Genomic DNA, 23,298 nt, shown 5'->3' with positions numbered 1-23,298 from the left:
CTACAGGCTCCTAGGACCAAGACAGCAAGCATGGGGAAGTAAAGGGGCAAACAAAACGTGTTTCAGAGGCCCTACCTCCTTTATCAAGTATGCCCAATAGTAAAACGAGATTTTTTTTTTATACTGATGACTGCAAGCAATTATGGCAGGTGGGAAATGAGAGTGACTTTGACAAGTTTGAAAAGACCAATGAGCTTGCGGGGGCATAGATGCATGACGGTCACCATACGTATATACGCATTTAATTTAAAATCGACAAATAGTATAGGGAATGATATGAGAAACTAAATGAAGATAAAAAAAAACAGATGGTAATGAAGCAAAACTGACTGAGGGACCAAACTGGTTTGGCTGGTGTTTACTTATGTTGTGCAATAAATGGATACCTACTTTTATTAACATGTGCTGTAGCCACCTTCATGTTTTCTGCAGAGAAACAATGTAGTCTCAACCATCTGTGGTGTTTGGATCATGTGCTGTCATGACGTTTAAAATAACGTCAACAGCTCTATCTCCTTGCAAAGTAATACACCGCTCAAGGTATTCAATCTTAAAGTTCAACCTCCACTGCACAAGCAAAGGGTGCTAGCCCTGTATGTAGAAGAACATCTGGAGTAAAGAATAGATGTCTGGATGCCCGCACTCCAACAATATCACCTTTATTTGAATCCAAAAAGGGAAAAAAAAAAAGTCCATACAGCAAATTAAGGAATTAGATACACCAGGCAATACAGCTGTATGGACTGTGTGATTTTTTTTTTAATGCTTTTTTGGATTTAAATAAAGGTGATTCCAGACATCTCTTCTTTACTCCAGCTCCATCTCCTAGCTTGAAATAAAAGCACAGCCGCTATGTCTGCTTTTAGGCAATCCTTGAAAACTAACTTTTTCAGTGTAGCCTATCCTGCCTTGACCTAGCTACTGTACTTGTACTTTCTCCTTAAAGGGGTTGTAAAGACATTGCATTAAGATAAAAAAAAACTGTGCAGCAGCCCCCTTTAGCCCCCCCCCCAACACTTACCTGAGGTCTCTCTCTGTCCAGCGATGTACACGAGTGTCTCAGCTGTCCGAGATTCTCCTTCATGATTGGCGCAGTGGTGCCATTGGCTCCTGCTGCTGTCAAAAGTTGGCTAGCCAGTCAGGGGGGAGAGCGTGCAGGGCCGGGACCGGGCTCCATGTTTGAATGGACACATGGAGTCGTGACTCAGCTTGGGTGCCCCCATAGAAAGCTGCTTGCTGTGGGGGCACTGAACAGGAGGGATGGGCCAGGATCACAGAAGAGGGACCCAAGAATAGGAAGATCCAGACTGCTCTGTGCAAATCCACTGCAAGACACCCAACTGCCCTCCGATCCAGCAAGGTGGAGGGGGATGGATCCTGTTTATTTTTGCTGAATTAGATCTGGTGTCCGACTACCCATAGAGGAGAATGGAGGATAGGACAGAACACAGTAGCAACTGCGCATGTGTCGGGTTCCCCACTCTTGTCAGACACCACAGTGCTGGGGAGAGGCTACAAAGTTGCAATAAGAGGGTATGAGTGATTGAATTTACCAGGTGGACGATACCAACTGACCAGCCATGGCGTTTGTTCCAGCTCAGGGATACTATACATTGTACAATCCAGATATCCCCTGCCGAAGTCCCATTTATGGCGGCCTACGCCCTGGGATGGCCATCTACATTACTGGCAAGGTTTCCAAAAACTCAAACTTTTTTGCAGTTAATATGGGTTGTGGGCAGTATGACGGCACAGATATTGCCTTACATTTTAATCCCTGCTTCAAAGGGAGGGACACAGTCGTCTTTAACACCTTCCAGTCCGGTTCCTGGGGGGGTGAGGAGAGAAAGAACAAAGGCATCCCTTTCCGCAGAGGGAACCCTTTTGAGATGGCCATTTTGGTCCAGCCTGGAAGCTACCAGGTTAATGTGAACGGAATTCCATTCTATGAATTCCGCCACAGGATACCTATGGAACGGGTACAATGTGTACATGTGGCTGGAGATGTAAAGATCCAATCCATCACCACTGTTGGAAGTGGGGCTCCTATGGGTGGTCCTGCTTACCCACCAGGAGGGGCGATGATACAGCCAGCTTACCCATCTATGAACCTACCTGTAATGGGAACACCCATTTATAACCCGCCAGTTCCTTATTATACAAACATACCTGGAGGAGTGTCACCCAAAAGGACCTTTATAGTGAAAGGATTTATACCCCAAGGAGGGCAGAGTTTCCACATTAACTTTAAGTCTTCGAGAACGAATGATATTGCCCTGCATTTCAATGTCCGCCTGAACGAAAACGCAGTGGTGAGGAACAGTTTACTGGGCGGAGGCTGGGGGAATGAGGAAAGGAGCGCTCCATTTAATCCCTTCAAAGCCGGCCAGTATTTTGATATTTCCATCCGCACAGGCAATGGACGCTACAAGATATTTGTGAATGGACAGCAGTTCTGTGAATACGCCCACCGCTTCCCCAACGTGCAGATGATCGATACCCTAGAAGTTGGAGGAAATATCGTCTTGTCACTTGTACAGATTTAAAGCATGTGCCCACTTCATAGGGCAGTATGCAGCAAAATACAGAAAGTCTGCTTCATTTCTAAATTATATATTCTCGCTAGGCAGAAACACAGGTCAAATCTTATCTGGAGCCAATAAAAATATATTTCTCAAAAAAAATAAAAAAATAAAAAAATCCACTGCAAAAGAGTAGGTAAGAATAACATGTTTATTATTTTTATAGGGAAAAAAACAAGCCTTTACATTCACTTTAATTGATATATATGTTTTTTGTGTCACTTGCCTCCTCATTTGGACTGCAGTCTATAAGGAGCAGGGCCCACCTAACCTTCCCATATTGCATTGGACTGTACTGTCTCACTGTATTTTGTAAAGCACTGTTAATACTGTTGGCATTGTACATATCCTGTATAATAATTTCTGATCATCACAAAAGACATAAGTTAAAATCTCCTACAAACTCTGTTTATTAGGGTAATGTGCTTTACTTTGACATTTGTTAACCCAAACATTTAACATTTAAAATGATCCCTGCATGCCAGGAGAGATTGACTTGGCATGAAGACTTCTACCATGCATAGATCACCATTTCATCTCCTGAGCTGTTCCCAGTGAACCGGTTCAATGTGGCAGGAGCATTGTGTGTCCTAAGCGTTTGGGGAGGAGATTATGCTATGTCTGGAGAAGAGCAGTCTGAATATTTTTGTATCATTCCAGATCCCCTGGGCAAAGAGCAAGGGCTCTGCAAGGAGATAGAAGCATGTGTTGCTTGCAAGAATCCTATCCGTGTCAAAAATGACATCACACTCTTCAAGGTTAACAGATTTCATACCCTGGAGAGCCACTGCAGCAGTCTTTAACTCCTTCACACCTCATTCTGAGCTGCTTCTGGCAGTTTCCCTCACCTTGGCCATCCAGATCCCTTCCCTGCACACGTACACTATCTCTCCTCTAAAGGCAATCTCTCATGAAGGAGGATTCCCTGAATTACATGCAGTCTACTACAGTGGGGATCGAAAGTTTGGGCACCCCAGGTAAAAATTTGTATTAATGTGCATAACGAAGCCAAGGAAAGATGGAAAAATCTCCAAAAGGCATCAAATTACAGATTAGACATTCTTATAATATGTCAAAAAAGTTAAATTTTATTTCCATCATTTACACTTTCAAAATTACAGAAAACAAAAAATGGTGTCTGCAAAAGTTTGGGCACCCTGCAGAGTTAATATCTTGTACCGCCCCCTTTGGCAAGTATCACAGCTTGTAAACGCTTTTTGTAGCCAGCCAAGAGTCTTTCAATTCTTGTTTGAGGTATCTTTGCCCATTCTTCCTTGACACGGATAGGTCTTCCAGTTCTTTGAGATTTCTGGGCTGTCTGTCACGCACTGCTCTTTTAAGGTTTATCCATAGATTTTCAATTATGTTGAGGTCAGGAGATTGTGAAGGCCATGGCAAAACCTTGAGTTTACGCCTCTTGATGTAATCCCCCGTGGATTTTAAGGTGTGTTTAGGATCATTATCCATTTGTAGAAGCCATCCTCTCTTTAACTTCAGCTTTTTCACAGATGGCATCAAGTTACCATCCAAAATTTGCTGGAATTTTATTGAATCCATTTTTCCTTCTACTCGTGAAATGTTCCCTGTGCCACTGGCTACAATACAACCCCAAAGCATGATTGATCCACCCCCATGCTTAACAGTTGGACAGAGGTTCTTTTCATTAAATTCTGTGCCCTTTCTTCTCCAAACGTGCCTTTGCTCATATCGGCCAAAAAGTTCCATTTTAACTCTATCCAAAATGCATCAGGCTTGTCTATATGTTCATTTGCAAAGTTCAAACGCTGATTTTTGTGGTGAGGACGTAGAAGAGGTTTTCTTCTGATGACTCTTCCATGAAGACCATATTTGTACAAGTATCTCTTTATAGTGGAATAGTGTACCACAACTCCAGTGTCTGCCAGATCTTTCTGGAGGGGTCCTGCAGTCAAACGTGGGTTTTGAATTGCTTTTCTCACAATCCTGCGAGCTGTTCTGTCTGATATTTTTCTTGGTCTTCCAGATCTTGCTTTAACTTCCACTGTTCCTGATGACTGCCATTTCTTAATTACATTCCGAACAGAGGATATTGACATCTGAAAACGCTTTGCTATCTTCTTATAGCCTTCTCCAGCTTTGTGAGCGACAACTATTTTCAGTTTCAGTTTTCTAGACAACTGCTTAGAAGAACCCATGGTGCTGATTGTTGGGGCAAGGTCAGATGAGTCTGGGCATTTAAAACCTTTGAGATTGACATCACCAGCCACTGATTAATGTTACTGGCCCTGGCCTGGACTTTAGACTATGATTCTGCCTGCTGATTTTGTCTTGCTCCCTCGCTGTCAGCACATTGCTGACCCCTGCCTGTCTCTGACCTGGAATCTGAATAAAAAGCATACATTCTCCATAGGCCTTACCTATATATGCTCTGTGTCAGCAGAATGTCTCCCTCACTGAAATCGTCAAGGGCCTCCAAGATGGCTAATTCCAGCTGGAAAGAAGACCGCAATCTCTGGCCAGGACCACACTGACACCTCTGACATCTCTGCCACAAACAATCTCTTCTCCAGCAACCACCACACAAACACCCACAGTTGTGGTTCTGCCACCTGAACTTGAGGTTTCCATAACACAGAGGTTCCATAGCAAGAGACCATAGCAAGTTTTGGGTCTTCACGAATGCTTGCCAGCTATACTTCATGCTACAGCCTTGCACCTTTGCAGTCGAAAGCACCAAAGTGGGGTCCATTATCTCTGTGGGAAGTGGATGTTACCTAAAGTTTCCATTCCTTCCACTGCTCTGGTTCCTGTATTGTCTCCTGTATTGTCTCCTGCTGCATCTGATATTCCAGAACTTTTGCAACTGCGCCTCCTCTGATCCCTACTATCTCAAGAGCATAAGTTACAATGCCATCAGAATGACCTGTGCCACCAAAATATAAAAATCATAAAGGAAAAGTCCAACAAAACAAATATGATGGATCGATCCAATGATTGATAGAGTGCAGCATGCAACGAATGGAAACCGTGAATGGAAGAAAAAAGAGTGACTTAAATCTTGCACCAAAAATCACACGTGCACCACCACCATACAGATTGCTCGCTTACCAGAGGCAAGCTGTAACAAGCCCATAAAAATGGTCTCACTCCTGGTCTGTAATCCTCTCCACCACTGCAGACAGGCACACAGGTGAACTCGATATGCCAGCAGTCACAGGAATCAACATAGAGTACCCGAAAGATATAAATCCACTCACATCGTGTGTACCGCTAAAAAAAGCAGGAATTTAATAGCTAAAATGGTCACTTACAAAAAAATCCAAAATGTAAAAACATCCATAAACATCGGAGAGCCGGCGGGCATGCAGTCTCCCGTCGTAGCGATGATGTCAGCGTGTCTGCCTCCCTCGGGAGGTTTGAAGCAGTAGTAAGCCAGATTAGACCAGTGCATTAGAATTGGCCATTGGTTTGCTGAGGCTGCACCATCTTTCATTGATGCAAAACTGTCCTGTTTCTGTCTGGTTTCTATTGCATTCTGAATAAGAATTAAGAGACCAAGATGATAAAGTATTGACTTTTAATTTGCAGGATAAATAGGTAAAGTGGGAACTGGCAAGAACAAAAGCTGCTGTGTTAATGTTGGTGACAAGCCATATAATAAATGTAATTTTTGATTTTGCTCATTGTCCCGTTTTAACTTGGAGGAACTGTTTACAGCCTAGAAATCACAAGGTACCTAAAGTGCCTGCATTTAACCAGTAGTCATTTATATTTTTGAACGAAAAGTTCACTTTAACTGTCGCACAGTGTTGTTTAAAACAATTGATAGGCTGCTTTCCAGAAAATATAAGTGGCAGCTCATAATTTACAATGGTCAGAAGACATAAGACAGACATAAGACTGACAGAACAATAATGTAAATGTTCCAATTTGTGTGGAAAAAAATGCGCCTGTAGCCCATAAAGTGAACATTCTAATCTTATGCGCAGTCAGTCACTGGTCTGTGTAATCATGACAATTTGTGATAATATTTGATCATTGTTTGATCACGGAGTAGCTGCAATGACAGCTGCTGAAACACTGAGACAGCAATATGCATTACACAGTATATTTATGAGAATTAATATATTCTTCTAAGACGTAACAGATACTTAAAGCAAAGGTGACCTTTAAGCTCCATCAGCTTGAAAATTCTTTGTCCTAAAGGCAAGGTTGAACGCTCCCATAAAACGCTTGTGTAATAGTGCTTTGAAGACATAGGGCCAGATCCACAAAGATCTGCCTATCTTTAGGCAGGCGTAGCGTATCTCACATACACTACGCCGCCGTAACTTAGAGCGTAGTTTCCGTATCCAGAAAGAATTTGCGCCGTATGTTACGGCGGCGTAGTGTAAATGTGTCGGCGTAAGGGCGCGCAATTCAAATGACTAAGATGTGGGCGTGTTTTATGTTAATTCATCTTGACCCCACGTAAATGACGTTTTTTTTTGAACGGCGCATGCGCCGTCCGTGGGGGTATCCCAGTGCACATGCTTGAAATCACGTCACAAATAGTCAATGCTTTCGACGTGAACGTAATTTACGCAAAGCCCTATTCGCGAACGTTTTACACAAACTACGTAAACGACAGAAAATTCGGCGCTGTCCCGACGTCCATACTTAACATTGCGTACGCCTCATAGACCCAGGGGTAACGTTACGCCGAAAAAAAGCCTTACGTAAACGACGGAAAAAATTGCACCGGGCGGACGGACGTTTGAGGATCGGTGTATCTAGCTAATTTGCATACTCTACGCGGAAATCAACGGAAGCGCCACCTAGCGGCCAGCGTAAATAGGCACCTAAGATCCGACGGCGTACCAAGACGTACGTCGGTCGGATCGAGCCCACATTTAGTCGTATCTTGTTTTGTGGATAGAAAACAAAGATACGATGGGGCATCGTAGAACTTACGCGGCGTATCAATAGATACGCCAGTGTAAGTTCTTTGTGGATCTGGCCCATGTTTTTTAGTGGATTTTGAAGGCTTGCTTTTTAATAGCCCTGTTGGGTCGTGCACACGATCAGCATATTGGTAATTAGATGGAATTGTTTCATGAAAGTAAATTTTGCATGTTTTAACAGTGACTGCGCAGAATGTGAATAGAACATTATTGGATGTCTCACTCAATGGTCCTAAACCCTAATGTAATGCTAGGCACTATAGCTGCCAACACCAGAACCCAGCAGTAACAGCAGGGTGTGTGGTCACTGATCAGGAACGGTCTTCAGTCAGACACTGATTGGCTGGCTCTGCCTATATGTCATCCCTTGATAGTGACCATGCGTGCTAAAGGGCAGCTAAAGGGATTCTGGAAAAAACGATAGGCAAGTATGAAATAGTGATTGTATTGGGTTATGGCAGGACAAATCTTAGTCACTAGAGCAACTGGTGGCCAGGACTGGTTCTGTCCATAAACACCCTTTCTAAAACCTGCTTGTCAGAGGAACGATCTATTGAATCTATGATGCCAGACATGGCTGCCTCTGTATACAGTATCTTACAAAAGTGAGTACACTCCTCACATTTTTGTAAATATTTTATTATATATTTTCATGTGACAATACTGAAGAAATTTCCCTTTGCTACAATGTAAAGTAATGAGTGTACAGCTTGCTGTAAAAATGACAGTGGTCGCAAAAATGTGTCAAAAGTGTCCGATGTGTCTGCCATAAAGTCGCAGTCATGATAAAAATCAGATTGCCGTCATTACTAGTAAAAATAATAATAATAATAAAAATGCCATAAAACTATCCCCTATTTTGTAGATGCTATAACTTTTGCGCAAACCTATCAATATACGCTTATTGTGTTTTTTTTTTTTACCAAAAATATGTAGAATAAGGCTCCGTACACACGAGGAGACATGTCCGATGAAAACGGTCCGCGGACCGTTTTCATCGGACATGTCTGCTGGGAGCTTTTGGTCTGATGTGTGTACACACCATCAGACCAAAATCCCAGCGGACAGAGAACGCGGTGACGTAGAAGACACCGACGTTCTCTAACACAGAAGTTCAATGCTTCCACGCATGCGTCGAATCAATTCGATGCATTCATGGGATTTCGGGCCGCTGGTTATACGTCATAACCAGCGGACATGTCCGATGAGTCGTACTAACCATCGGACATGTCCGACGGACATGTTTCCAGTGGACAAGTTTCTTAGCTTGCTAAGAAACTTTTGTCCGCTGGAAACCTGTCCGCTAGGCCGTACACACGGTCGGACATGTCCGCGGAAAAGCGACGCAGTGCTGAATTGCAAAAAGTGCTCTGGTCTTTGGCCAGCGAAATTGTCCCGGGCTTAAGTGGTTAAACAGTGCACTTGCTAGGGCAGTACTAAATGTGCTAAACAGGTTAATCAGAACAGAGAAAGGTGGTCATTGTAGTGGGAAAGTCTACAGGTTATGTGTCTGGAGTTTGTTCATTGCCTATTGAGGACTTTTCACATTGGTGATGTATCCAAGATGCCCAGATCTCATAAAATGTGTTATATGTGTCTCTCTGAGAGAAGCACCAGTGCTCAGTTTCCATAATAATATTGACCTTGCCAATCCATTCACTTATGGTTGGGGCCCCTTCCATAAGGCTGGAATAAGACTTTAGCCGCATTAAGAATATAATTTTATAGGCCAAGACATGTTATGGAATAGGTACTCTAAAACACTGTGGGGTGGCCCAAGAGAGGGGTGTCTAGGAGTCTGTATACAAGAAGGAAACACTGCGTGCCACACCATCAGGACCAGACTGTCACTATGATAGAAGCAGTCTCTGGTCCATGACTAAGCCACTGAAGCTGCTTCTACTGTAGTGACTGTCAGGTTCTAATAGTGTGTGGCACTTGGGGTTGTTTCCTTCTTTTATACTTTACGCATTTGAGCTAGGATGGCTCTCCCCAACCTGTACCCTCAGCGTGAGTCACCGGACTAGAACACTCAGGAACCTCGAGTGGCACCCCTAGTTTTCTCAATGTCTAGGAGTCAGATTATGTGTGTCTTTATCCTGGTACAATATTTAGTGAGAACAGGACAGTCCCACCAAATATGTAAGTAGGTACATTTCTGACAACAACTTCTCCAGCAGGGGTCTGATGTGTAGGTACATATTTTTAAGTTTAGCAGAGACAGTTGGATTATCTTGTCCGTTTGATGGGGAGAGAAGGTACAGCCACATTCTTGTTTTTCAGACCTTAAAATGGTTGTAAACCTTTACACACCACTTGTACCTACAGGCAAGCCCTGCAGGGTTTAGGAGATATTTACCATATACGCTTGTGCCGACGTCATTGACGCATGCGATCGCGTGTGCCCTTTCTAAAGGGCCTGTGCCGCGAACGTCGCCCTCCCGTGCATGTGTGGGAGTGACATCACGCGACTCCGGCCAGTCACAGAGCCCCAGAAGGAAGAGAGGTGAAGATGGACATGGCCACCAGCAGGGGATATTGCAGGCTTCGTTTTCAGGAAAGTGGCACATAATGGGCTAGTATGTGATGCATACTAGCCCATTTTGTTTTTCCTTTGCAGGGAACAAAAGAGGAAGTAAAACCCATCAGGGTTTACTTCCTCTTTAAAGCGGTTCTCCACCCTAAAGTGGAGTCCCGCTGATCGGAACCCTCCCCCCTCCGGTGTCACATTTGACACCTTTCAGGGGGGAGGGGGGTGCAGATACCTGTCTAAAGACAGGTATTTGCACCCACTTCCGGCCACACGCAACGGGCAAAAGACGGGTTTTTCTGACTTCCCGTCTGTCGCCCGTTGTGTGCTGGGAACACTCGGCTCCCAGCACACAGCGTGTGAGCCAATCGGCGGGCGCAGCGCGACTCGCGCATGCGCCGTAGGGAACCGGGCAGTGAAGCCGCAGCGCTTCACTTCCTGGTTCCCTCAGCGTGGATGGCGGGGGGAGCAGCAGAGAGACGAGCGATCGCTCGTGCTCTGCTGCGATCAGCGCTGGACTCCAGGACAGGTAAGTGTCCTAATATTAAAAGTCAGAAGCTGCAGTATTTGTAGCTGCTGGCTTTTAATATTTTTTCCCATGGCACATCCGCTTTAAGATAATACAGTTCACATTCTGAAGAAGAATGTGGAGCAATTTGTACATCTCAGAGTACATGTTTAGGCTTAGCTCTGCTATATAGAGGGTTTCAAACAGAGGCTGACTGGCAACTTACGGCTCGGAGCAAGTACAACCCAAAGGCCCATGATGCAGCATCTGAGCCACCACTCCTGCTCATCCTCTTCCCTGCCTCCTCCCAACCCTGATGCCAGCCTGAAGCGCTGCTCCTGGTACCCTCTGCTCACCAGGTGGGTCAAACTGGACAACACCTGCTGCACCAACTAAAGGTTCCCAAACTGGCCAGCAGGGGGTAGCCGGGGGCTGCAGGGGAGAGCCAGAGCAGCTCTGTCAGGGCTGGAAAGGGGAGGAGAGTCTCTGGTGGGGCACAGAGCCGGCCTCTGCTTGGACACGGCATACACCGTCCATGCCAGAGGCCTGTGCCCTCTCCTCTTTCTCATCCCTCACTCAGTAGGTCATCAGCAGGGACTTTTTACTCCTTTTTAGCAGGAATTCTTTAGGCTTGTCTGCGGCAGAATCGGTATGGCCTTTTTAGGGGGCATCAGAGCTTCCGGGGGCAATTGTCCCCCAGCCCAGTCCACCCCAACAGTGAATTAATAGATCTGGTGGGCGGGAGAGATACAGTAAAACAATTTAGACATTTTGTATATCTCTAATAATCCATTGGAAATTGTAAAAACCTCTGTCTCAGGTCATTCAGGGACTGTAGTTTGAAAAATCAAGTCTCTGTCTACATTTCAGGTCTTTGATTGCTTTTTTTTTATTCTGTTCAACTAGATTCCTATAACTGAATGTCGTTATTTCATTATTCATTACAAATATTACCATATTATAATTATATAGTATGCATGTATATGTATGGTTTCATCTATGCAACTGAGCAGTGCTGGGCTTATATGATAAGGCACAAAATAATAAGTGCAGTAACCCATAGCAGCCAGTCAGCAATTATCTTTTTGTTGATGTGCATGGTCTATGGTTATTTGATCTGTCTGAGGTCTGGATTAAGTTTGAGTGAGCTCAAAATCCATCAAAAATGCTTTTCAAACTGTTGTCAGAATCAAACCGCAAATATCTGGGTGGGTTTAATCCCCAAAGGAAATCTAATGGTAGAAAAATGAGAGCTGTTATTGATGACTTGTTTTTGAAGGTGCATACTCGTTATCGTTGCTGCACTGCTTGGTGGGCGGCTAACCTGGAACCATAGGGCCAGATTCACGTAGCCCGGGCGCAACGTAACTTAACCGATTTAGGTTACACCGCTGCAAATTTTCGGGCTAAGTGCCCGATCCACAAAGCAATTACCTGGAAAAATCCGTCCGGCGCAAGGCGGGCCAATTCAAATGGGGCGGGTACCATTTAAATTAGGCGCGCTCCCGCGCCGGACGTACTGCGCATACTCCCGAAGCAAATTTCCCGACGTGCTTTGCGCGAAATTACGACGTGCCAACGTTTTGTGAATGACGACGTGAAAAAAAGACTTGCGCCGGGAAAAAAAAATTTAAAAAAAAAATTCAAAAGCGACGCGGGAAAGACGGGTATACTTTTACGTGGTGTACTAATTTTACACTTTGTAAAAGGTGCCCTATCTTTGCGAAGGCAAACTAACACGGCGACGTAACGACGGGAAAAAGTTTCGTGGATCGCCCTAACTGCTAATTTGCATACCCGACGCTGGTTTACGACACGAACTCCCCCCAGCGGCGGCCGCGGTACTGCATCCTAAGATCCGACAGTGTAAAACTATTACACCTGTCGGATCTTAGGGATATCTATGCGTAACTGATTCTATGAATCAGTCGCATAGATAGAAACAGGGATACGACGGCGTATCAGCAGATACGCCGTCGTATCCCTTTTGTGAATCTGGCCCATAATCTGCATAATAGGTATCAGGATGCATGATATTGGCATGCCTGTTGTAGGCCAGTGACTCATTGTAGCATGACATCCCTGTAGCACGCAGTCATCAAAAATAATGGCTGCTTTCATTATTTTTTCTTTACAAGTACAATTTGCAAAAGTGATAAAAGGCTATTATTTTCTCAATAAATCCAATGTTTTCTTGTCACCGCCCATCCTCTTCCCTTGACCAATCAGAGAAAGCTTTGTGCTCATTGAAAAAATGCAAAGTTATCTGTGAATGGCACCCCTTCAAAGCTAGCAGCCTCCTGTGTTTGCAATGAAACCGGCAGCCACGAGGGACGCAGAAGCTATTAAAGATCACTGTAATAGCAGTGTCTGTTAGTGATTGCTAGCTTCCAGAGGGATCTCATAGGTATGGCACAAACATAGTTACATTGGTCACAGCTGGAACAATGTAACTGTAAAAATTGCCATAGCTAAACTTCAGTTGTATCTACTTTTTTTTGTTTTTTTAAATTGAATTAGAAAAAATCTTTTGAAACATGAATTTGGTGAAGGGTTTCTTTGCATGAATGACAGAATGGTGTAATTTACCCAGTAAGACAGTATTCCTATTGGGTTCATTATGCTCTTGTGATTGACAGAGAGAGGGGATTCCCACCACGACTGTTCTATAAGAAAAGGGCTCCTGTGGTTATCTAGTTCAGAGGGAGGGCTGGAGACTCCAAGGGCATGGGGCCATGAGTGATGAGGATTCCAAAAGACCCCTTACTAGGTTGAAAAATGTCATATTGCACAGCAGAATATTCTCAGACACACTCCTACCTGAATTTGCATGATTCAAATGTGTCCTCAGCTCATGTAAATTTCAATAATCTCACTCATGAACAAGATATGCAGTTGATTTTATAGGTTTATGTTGTACTCCATGGTGCATTACACCATATTATGAGCTAGAAGATTATTACCGTATATACTCGAGTATAAGCCAAACCCGAATATAAGCCGAGGCACCTAATTTTACCACAAAAAAAATGGGAAAACTTATTGACTTAAGTATACACCTAGGGTGTCCATCTTCATGCCTCACTGTGCCTCACTTTGCCTCACTGTGTCCATGTGCATGCCTCACTGTGCCCATTCCTCACTGTGTCCATGACTAGACTGACGTTTAACATGGGAGTCTATGGAGGAGGTGCCCAGCTTTGAAAATCGGTGGTCCCCTAGACAACAAACTTACCACACTTGTAAAGGAGAAATTGGGCTATATGTGTGCCAATTTACGGGTCCAGAGGACCTACGACCGGCTGGTATCGGGTCCCCAAAATCACCGGAGAAATTACCGTTTAACATGGGAGTATATGGAAGGGGTGCCCGGCTTTGAAAAATCAGTGCTCCCTGGCCATAGGTCCCCCGGACAACAAATGTTGCACACTTCTTGTAGAGGAAGAGTTGGGCTACATGTGTGCCAAGTTTGGGGTCCAGGGGACCTACGGCCGGCCGGTACCGGGTCCCCAAAATTCCAGGAGATCAGGCGCAAAAAGGTGACTTGAGTATAAGCCAAAGGGGGGCATTTTCAGCACAAAAAAATGTGCTGAAAAACTCGGCTTATACTCGAGTATATACGGTATGTATTTTTTTAGTGTTTGATCATGATATTCAATCTTGATTATTCCTGATAATCAATCTGGATTAAGACGAGGAAGGATTCTCTTTAGTTTTGAAAAGGATAACCAACTGTAGAGCATCTGCATGTCAACTGCTGATAAGCAAGTAGGATGGGAATTGTAATTCGTCAATGTCCAGTGCTGTGCAGATGGTACAATAGATATTGCTGTATTGGAGTTGTGTATTGTATTGCCCCTCTGCTTACTAGGTTAACTAGATTGCTAGTGCTTTACAGACAGGAAAAGAATCCTGAATATTTATACCTTCTGTTTGCCATGCAGGCGGGGTACATGTCTGGGATGCTGGTACCAGTGGGAGTTGGCATAGCTGGAGCACTTCTTATCCTCGGAGCTCTGTACAGCATAAAGATTATGAATCGCCGCAGGAGAAATGGTTTCAAACGGCATAAAAGAAAGGTAAGAGGCAGCTTGCTCTATTCATTCATTATTAAGTTTAGTCCAGTCTCGTTTTTACCTTGACAAAGGAAGATCTTTACTACAAACATGTAGTTAAATGTTGAGCTAGCCGAGTAGAAACTAAAGCTTGCCATACATGTTGCACTCTGATTTTAGATGATCATGCACTTTACAATCTCCTTTACATCTAGCACCAACTATGTAGTACAAGGACACCTGACTGGGTACAAACAAGAAGCATTGCTTAGGTTTGTCCTCATGTGAAAGTGGAAGATACAGCGCTGTCACCTAAACATAAAACAGCAGCCAGCACAACAAGAAACAATTGCAAGTGAGACTAACAAATATATGTGCAGCGCTAAATGAGGACGGTCATATTAAATAAGACTGTATGTAATAAAAGTAAAAAATATAAACATTGACGTTATACACTCTTAATGGCATACGTGCAGATACATATATAGTATGCATAAACAAAATAAAGTCCAACGTGATAGCAAATAATTATAATAAGTCCACGGATGGCAACTGGAATATGCTGTTAATCCCAGAAAGTGAATGACCACCTTCGGACATCAGTGGAAGGACAGGTGAAGAGTGGATAATGAGAGAAAGCCCCCACCAATTTAAGGAAGACTTACCAGAGCTATTGGACTCAACAAGGCGTACGCCCACTGAGTCATCAAAGCTTGTGGTGAAAACACACCGATATACACGAATATCCATGCCTGCAAAAGTTGGCACAAAAGGATGATGATCTCACTGTCCCTCGGATCACTCCCAGCAAAGAAGGAAAACTCAGAGGGAGGTTGCCGAATCTTTCCCATGTGCTAACAAGATGGAACCAAAAATGAAACAAAGGTTCCACATAGTGTAAATCCGTATATCACATTTTGAGCAGATAAAAAGCGCTTGTAAAATAAACCTGTAGATGCAATGACATCAGCAAGGCTCGTCCCGATGAGTTTCATCTAAGGAGACATTGTTTGGGGTTTGTCCTCATATTATACAACTTTGGTAAAAGTTCATCGTACAAAAGATTTACTGTCAAGATTGAGATGTGTGGCGATTCTAAACAAGACCTGTCACCTCCCAGTACTTGGAAATAGTGGGGGTGATTTAGAACATCCCAGATTTGTAATTGGTGGCTTTGTCCCTGTTGAGATTTGTTTCTCACCACTTGATGGATAAAAATAATGAGAAATCTCATCAGTATAAGCCAAAACAACAAAAAAAATATTTTTAGAAGCGCAATAAAGGTTAAAATTTTTCTCCGGTTTTAATTGTTGTCTGCGCCTTCCTGTCGTGGTGACCCCAATTCCCCTTATTTTTTGTTCTGGTGTCACAGCAAAATAAATGAGAGGAAAGTCCTCCAATAGGATCACAGACAGCAATATATACCCGATAGAGCTTCCAGCTATTCCCCACTTTTTTTTAAAACTAAAACCCAACTTTTAATGCCTTATTTGTTTGATTCCTAATGAGATCTTGTCCATTCAGGATAAAGTTACAAGACCCCCTAATGCTCACCTTGCCAGTACTTTATCATACCGCCATTAGTGTCAGCCCTAATCCTTTTCGTACGGACCCTCAGCAAGGTTCAACACACCAAAAACATACCTGACCCAAATTTGGCCAACACGGTGCACCACATCAAGTGCATTTGTTCAATCGTATAAAAAGAAAATCCATATTTGCCCATTTCATCTGCACATGATTGGATAATTAAAGAATGAGCATTCTCAGTTTATTGTGTGAGTACTCCTTTAGTAATCGCTTATTCACACCCATGGCAGGTCTTACAACCTTTGATTTTTCAGAGGCAGTTAAAGTGGAGCTCCACCCAAAAGGGGAAGTTCCACTTGTCACTGGCACTGAAATTGAGGGGGGGGGGGGAATTAAACATTTTTGAGTTGTCTCCAAAACAGCAATAGAATAAACCCCTTCAATTGGGACAGTTCATACTTTGAGAAGGAATTTTCTTTGAAGAGACTAAAAAATGTTTAGTCTTAAGATACTTTTAGGTTTTTTATAGTGGAACTTCACCTGAAAAGTTAAGTGCTGCTTATCCTCCTGCTCCCCACTTCCTCTATCCTCGTAAAATAGTTTTTTTTCCCCCCGGAAGAGGGTACCTAGTTTTTACAGGTCCCCACTGCCAATTTTGCTATGCAAGGCCCCCCAACATGCCTGCAACATCTTGGGACACATTACAGGTCCCAGGAGACTGCAGAACCATTCAGAATGTGCAGCATGACTGACACAATGCGCAGTGGGGAGTCGGCTGTAAGTCAGCCGGAAGTCACAGCCGGCTTCCCACAGTCAATTTTAAGGTACCAGAGACCCAAAAAAACAGCACTGGATCCCTGGACTGGCAAGTGTCTCTTGTATTAAAAGTAAGCAGCTACAGTAGTTCTTTTTAACAAGACTGGAACTCCTCTTTGAACTAGACTACTGAATTTAGCTTATTTTTATACATCCTTCAAGTTGGCCCAGGAAAAGACACACATGATTAAAAAAGACCACCAGGGACAATGTACAGGTAGGCTACTTAGATGAGAGTCACTCACCTTAAGCCTAAATATGGTTAAAAAAAATCAGCAAAATGAACTTTCCATCATTATGATGTGATGCTAGCTCCTGGATTCTTTGAAATTTTCTTCCTCCAATGCCTTCCATACCCCTGCTGCCGTAATCCTCCGGTGGGGTGGGGTGGGGCTTATTGGAAGGGAGAAAGGTGCACCAGCCTTGTGTACTACCATTTGACAATTTATTGAATAAAAAATAAAATTGAAAACTACTCACAAACAAATGGTGATAAAAGGCTTGTCACAAACGATGAAATAAAATACCCCTCGAACACACTCCGGAATATAGGGGGGGGTTCGAGGTACGTCACTGCTGGCTTGCGCGCTTAGAGGCGGCAGGGGCCTCTTCCTCAGAGCCCAGCAGTCAACTGGGCTCTGAGGAAGAGGCCCCTGACGCCTCGAAACGCGTAAGCCAGCAGTGACGTACCTCGAACCCCCCCCCCCCCCCCCGCCTTTCTTTCTCCCTTCTTGTTTTCTGCCAGGATTTCCCCATCCATGAAGGGCAGCAAGGCCTGTGTTACCACTGTTTTTGACATTTGAGGAAATCTGCATGCAGACTATTGACTAAGTGTTGAACATCCCACCTGTGCGCAGGAGTTTGTGTTCTGGGGCTTTTTGGAACTGAGGGCACTGTGACAGACTCTCGTCAAGAGTGCTGACTATGCCCACCTATTGTGCCCATGCCCTATTCTATGAATAGAGGAGATGGGTGCAAAGGGCAGGCATAGTTGAACATTCTTAATGAGAACTTACTGTATGACAGCTCCCTCAGTTCTATTAACCCCCACTGCACCTTAAGATTATGGCGGTGGGGGGGCATCAGAGGAGGAAGATTTCAAGGAATCCACAAGCCAACAACACAAGGGACACATCACACTGATGGCAAGTAATGTTTCTTGTGCTGACTTTTTTTACCTAAACTCAGGCTTTAAAACATATGTTAATGGCAATTCATATTCTAAAGCCAAGTTTTCAAATAGAGTCTGTAAAAAGGACCCAGAGTTGATGACTGACTTAAAAGTAATATTTAGCTTCTTTAATTATTTCCTATGATGGAGCCTAACTGGCTGCTAGTGCTTTAACTGGCCTTTCCTTTACCATTCCAAGTCCTGCTGCGCAGGGGGATACAGGAGGCTGATATGAAGTTAAATTCAGATGCTATTGTCTGTCTGGAGTTCAACATTAATAGCTCAACAAAATACTGCAGTATCTGTCTTTTCCCAGCCTCCTCTCCACTGCAGTGTTTTGTCGATTACAAAGTGGCAGATGCTTTTTAACGATTGTTCCATCTTTTGTTTCCCAAGCAGAGAGAATTTAACAGCATGCAAGACCGCGTCATGCTCTTAGCAGACAGTTCAGAAGATGAATTTTGAATGGGACTGTTCGGAGCTGCGAAGAGGACTTCATGACAGTTCTGCAAAGATGAGAACACCAGTCCTGCAATCTCACTGCTATCAGCCAGCTGTGTAACAACCCTGTAGTGATCATCATGCATTGAGATCGGCAGCATGCTGTCTTGTACATGTCTGTTTTTATACGACAGTGAAATGATACGTGTTAATATGCAGAGTCTTAGTGCAACTGTGATATATGTTTTATAGCAGGCTATTTTTTGTACTGAGTTACGTTGTAACAATCACTATGCTGATCTTGTTGGAACAATGTAAATTGTAAGAATTATGGTACTGATGGAAGCTGAATTTACAGTGTAGGGTAACGGTAATATAATATAAAAAATTTAATTTAGCTGCCACCAGTAGCTCTGAAGGCCGAGCAGATTCATTGGGGGGTATTTTCTGCTCGCATGTTTCGTGCAGGGAGAACAGAGCACATCTGGCATTTGTAGTAAGATCTTATAGAGCCCCTTGAGCATGCATTGAGTAGCATACAGATTATTCTTTCACAGAGCGGGATGGAAGGCAGTGAGACTGTCTGCCTTCAATGCTCATGATGAATGGTTACAGATGGGTTCCTGCATATTCCTTAAAGTGCCCAGTAAATCCAGCATACAACTTCATACACAATATTGCAAAAAAAAAGAAAAATGCACAGATGTGTCTTCGCTTTATGAGGACATCTTGTGAATGATACACAGATTAGCATGGCCACTCCACAAAGATGACACAGAAATTCATGAAGTGCTCCATATTTTTTTAAAACCAATACACGTGTATTCCTGTAATACACCTTTTTTTGATATAGTAGTAGGGGCTGGTAAAAAATATGATGCTCAGTTATATGTGTGCTGGCATTTGTTATGTTCATTTTGCCCAATATCTAATTGGTATGTATAGTAATTTTTTTTCCCCGCAGATTTTGTTTTCTTAACATTTCTCTTTGGGCAGAATATTTTTTTTTAAAAGACTAAAATGTTTAAAGGATAACTGTTCTTTAAATACATGTATCCTTTAACTGAGACTAACCCCCCGCCCCCCAAAGTCGTATTAATAACCTCCACTTGCTTCTGCCAGATCCACTTTGTGGCCCACTGGGAGTCGCAGTGGCTGGGCAGCTACTTCTGCACATGCACAGAAAAGTCTCCAGTCTATCCTATGGGAAGGTCACCACTGCTGGCATATGTAATTGGTGACCTCTCCATATGAATATGGATACCCTCCAGCTCAACATACTTCGATCTGAAAATGGAAGGAGCCAGGCTGAAAATTGTCGGCCGGACAGTGGCTATTTAATCACATGCTGTTATGGTTCAGAGTCACACAGCATGGATGTGGCAAGAGCAACACGGGTGCATATAAAGCTGGCCCTGCAGGTTGAATGAAAGTAATCTATTGATTTTCTCATCTGTGCTAAACAGCACCCATGGACAAGCCTAGCTATTGTATTCTGACAGCTAGCACTGTTGACTGTCAAAATATCTGAACCATAACAGCATGTGATTAAATAGCCACTGTCCGGCCGACAATTTTCAGCCTGGCTCCTTCCATTTTCAGATCGAAGTATGTTGAGCTGGAGGGTATCCATGGTTTGATATTCAGGAACTGCCAACTTTCGCTAAGTGTATGACAAGCTTATGAGTTTGATGCGGTGTTGAGGGAGGGGGGACGCTTTTAAAACTATACTGAAAGTACAGTTATCCTTTTAATACACTATTTTGCCTTAATCAGATTTTCAAATTGATTAATTGATTGATTTTTATTGTTGAATGAAATAGCTTTCATATGTGGTATGTCAGATATTATCCATTTTGCTTCTTTTTTTTTTTTATGTATTTTTTATTTGGCTATTTAACAGCCTTGATTGTGCCATCAAAGTATAAGTGAGGTGTGTGCTTCTGGCTGAATTTATGAACATTTTCAAAAATGATGCCATTGTGATATTGCAGCATGGAGAAACAGGTCGAATGATTTAACAGGAAGTAGTAACCTACGTCATGATCACGTGGTAGCCAGCAGTAAGGTCCTATTTCCTTCAGTTCCAGGATGTGGGCAGGCACTTCTACACCATTATACACTGTATAATACAGTCCAGCTGGCCCTGCATTGTACATGGTGATGTGGGGAAGAGGAGCATTGGCAAGACCGGTTAGTGTCTGACAAGAAGAGCAGCTTTGGTGTTGTCACAATCTGAACCAACAAGTTGGAAGATTACGGGGCAGTGGATTAAGATAAGGTGTACTTTCTATTAAATCATTCCCTAGAAAAAAAGCAGCATACCCTTTATCTGCTGGGGTATGTAAACTAAACCCACAAATTGTCATTTTATGACCAAGGCTGACACTGTTATTTGATCTGCATGATACAAGATATAGGGTGAGAGCAGTGATAGTTTGTTCAAACAAGTGTATGGCAGCATTTTCAGAGTCTTAATGCTGCGTACACACGATCATTTTTCGGGTTGTAAAAAACTACGTTTCAGGCTCTATAAAAAATGACGTTTTTTTCAACTTCATCATTAAAACGCCTTGCCTACACACAATCGTTAAAAAAAATGCTCTAGAAAAGCGCGGCGACGTTTGACACGTACAACGGCACTATAAAGGGGAAGTTCCATTCGGATGACTCCACCCTTTGGGCTGCTTTAGCTGATTTTGTGTTGGTAAAAGATGATTCGCGCTTTTCTGTCTGTTACTGCGTGATGAATGTGCTTACTCCATTACGAACGGTAGTTTTACCAGAACGATCGCTCCAGTCTCATAACTTGCTTCTGAGCATGCGCAGGTTTTTCACGTCGTTAAAGCCCACACACGATCATTTTTTACAACCCGAAAAACGACAACGTTTAAAACGTCGTGAAAAAATAGAGCATGTTCGAAAAAGATTTTTCCTGTTTTTCAGAACCCGAAAAATGCTCTGAAGCCCACACACGGTTGTTTTAAATTACATTTTAAAAAAACGTATCTTTTTACAACCCGAAAAATGATCGTGTGTATGCGGCATTGGAACTAAAAGTCCTGGGGGGGGGGGGGGTCATGATTGTCATGTTAGTTGAGGTTTTAATATGATTTTTTAATTTGAAAAGCAAGTTTTAAGCAAGCAAGCAAGCTTTAAGAAGAAAAAAAAAAAAACAACCTTTAGAAATAATCCTCTTTCAATACATTGCTAAAGAAGGTCATTAAAGGATAGCATTTTTTTCTTTTGCTGTTTAAAGAAAAAAAAATCCCCCTTTCAACACATTTTAGGTGGATGAAGGAATCCTCCTCACGGCACTATTTTATTCTGAAAGTCTGCTGTCAGAATACACCTATCAGCACTGCAGCAGACTGTAGTAAAAATACAACAACATTCCTGTTTAAGAGAACATGATCGTTAGATCAACTTCTCTTTACCGGCAACCAGCAGAATGTTGATCCATCTATGGCCAGCTTAAAGTGGTTGAAAAGGCACAAGGTTTTTTACCTTCTGTGTGCAGCAGTATGCCCTAATACTTACCTGATCCCTGTCTCGATCCAGCAATAGCCACGAGAGCCTTGCCTCTCTGGGGACTCACACTTATGCTTTTGGCAGCAGTGGGAGCCATTGGCTCCCAGTGAGTCAATCAGAAGATGAAGGAGACAGGGATGGCTCCGTATGTGAATGGACAAACAGAGCCACGGGTTAGGAGCGGGCCTGCTTGGGTGGCCCCAGAACAAGCTGCTTGCTGTGGAAGAACCCAGCAGGAGGAAGGAGCCAGAAAAGAGGAGGATCCAAGCTGCTCTGTGCAAAACCACTGCACAGAGCAGGTAAGTATAATATGTTTGTTATAAAAAAATAAAAAGAAAACAAGGCTTTAATATCGCTTTAGGCAAGCCACAAGACAGTAAATGATTCTAGCCAAAGTCTACTTTTGGGTTCAGCCATTTATATTTTACTGTACCTAGATAGTCAAGCTGTAAAAATCCCCATCTAAAGATACGTTTAAGGAATTGGGTAAACCTGAAAAAAAAAGAAGAAAAACAAAAAAGATATAATTTGGTCATATTCACAAAACTGAGGAAAGTATATTGTTTCAGGTCTTCCTGTAGTCACTAATAGACTGTAGTCTCATGATGTGTATACAGGTGATGAGCTTTTTTTTTATGTTTTTCAATATATTATATGAGATGTTTCTGCAATGTGCTGTACATGCAGATGGAAAACATTTGCTGCCCTGAAAGAGCCACCCCACGACAAAAAATTGTATAATGAAAGCAATGTGAATAAATTGTGCATTAAGACAAGTGGCAGCTTAAATACCAGCATGCTCAGATAAAGAGCTATTCAGTAGGATGTTTCAAGTAAAGACTATGGGCCAGATTCACGTAGGTGAGCGGCGGCGTAACGTATCGTAGATACGTTACACCGCCGCAAGTTTTCATCGCAAGTGCCTGATTCACAGAGCACTTGCAATGAAAACTTACGCCGGCGCAAGGCGGGCCAATTCAAATGGGCGTGTGCCATTTAAATTAGGCGCGCTCCCGCGCCGGACCTACTGCGCATGCTCAGTTTCGCAATTCCCGTCGTGCTTTGCGCGCCGTGACGTCATTTTTTCGAACGGCGACGCGCGTAGCGTACTTCCGTATTCCCGGACGTGTTACGCAAACGATGTTAAATTTTAAATTTAGACGCGGGAACGACGGCCATACTTTAAACAGCAATACGATTGCTGTGTAAAGT

At 43.2% G+C, this 23,298-nt stretch overlaps 2 protein-coding genes and 1 pseudogene across 4 annotated transcripts in view; all 3 read left to right on the top strand.

Moving 5' to 3' along the window:
- The window catches only part of ARMH4 (armadillo like helical domain containing 4), a 219,699-nt gene extending 199,270 nt beyond the window's left edge, over positions 1-20,429 (top strand). For 2 of the 3 annotated variants that reach the window (XM_040332890.1, XM_040332891.1), the window contains exons 7-8: positions 14,487-14,621; positions 18,511-20,429. In XM_040332890.1, the coding sequence (XP_040188824.1) occupies positions 14,487-14,621; positions 18,511-18,579 (204 nt within the window). In that variant the 3' untranslated portion in view covers positions 18,580-20,429. The remainder of the gene's footprint in view (positions 1-14,486; positions 14,622-18,510) is intronic. The other variant, XM_040332893.1, reaches the window with a different exon arrangement.
- Positions 1,547-2,679, top strand: LOC120920683 (galectin-4-like). The gene has a single exon (XM_040332894.1). The coding sequence runs from the start codon at positions 1,581-1,583 to the stop codon at positions 2,544-2,546; it is 966 nt and encodes a 321-aa protein (XP_040188828.1). The 5' UTR covers positions 1,547-1,580; the 3' UTR covers positions 2,547-2,679.
- LOC120921465 lies at positions 19,263-19,359 on the top strand (annotated as a pseudogene).
- Positions 20,430-23,298: the final 2,869 nt, after the last annotated feature.

This window comes from Rana temporaria, chromosome 13 (genome assembly GCF_905171775.1).
Source record: "Rana temporaria chromosome 13, aRanTem1.1, whole genome shotgun sequence".
In the NCBI taxonomy this organism is placed as follows: Eukaryota; Metazoa; Chordata; class Amphibia; order Anura; family Ranidae; genus Rana; species Rana temporaria.
This window is presented reverse-complemented; position numbering and strand designations above follow the sequence as displayed.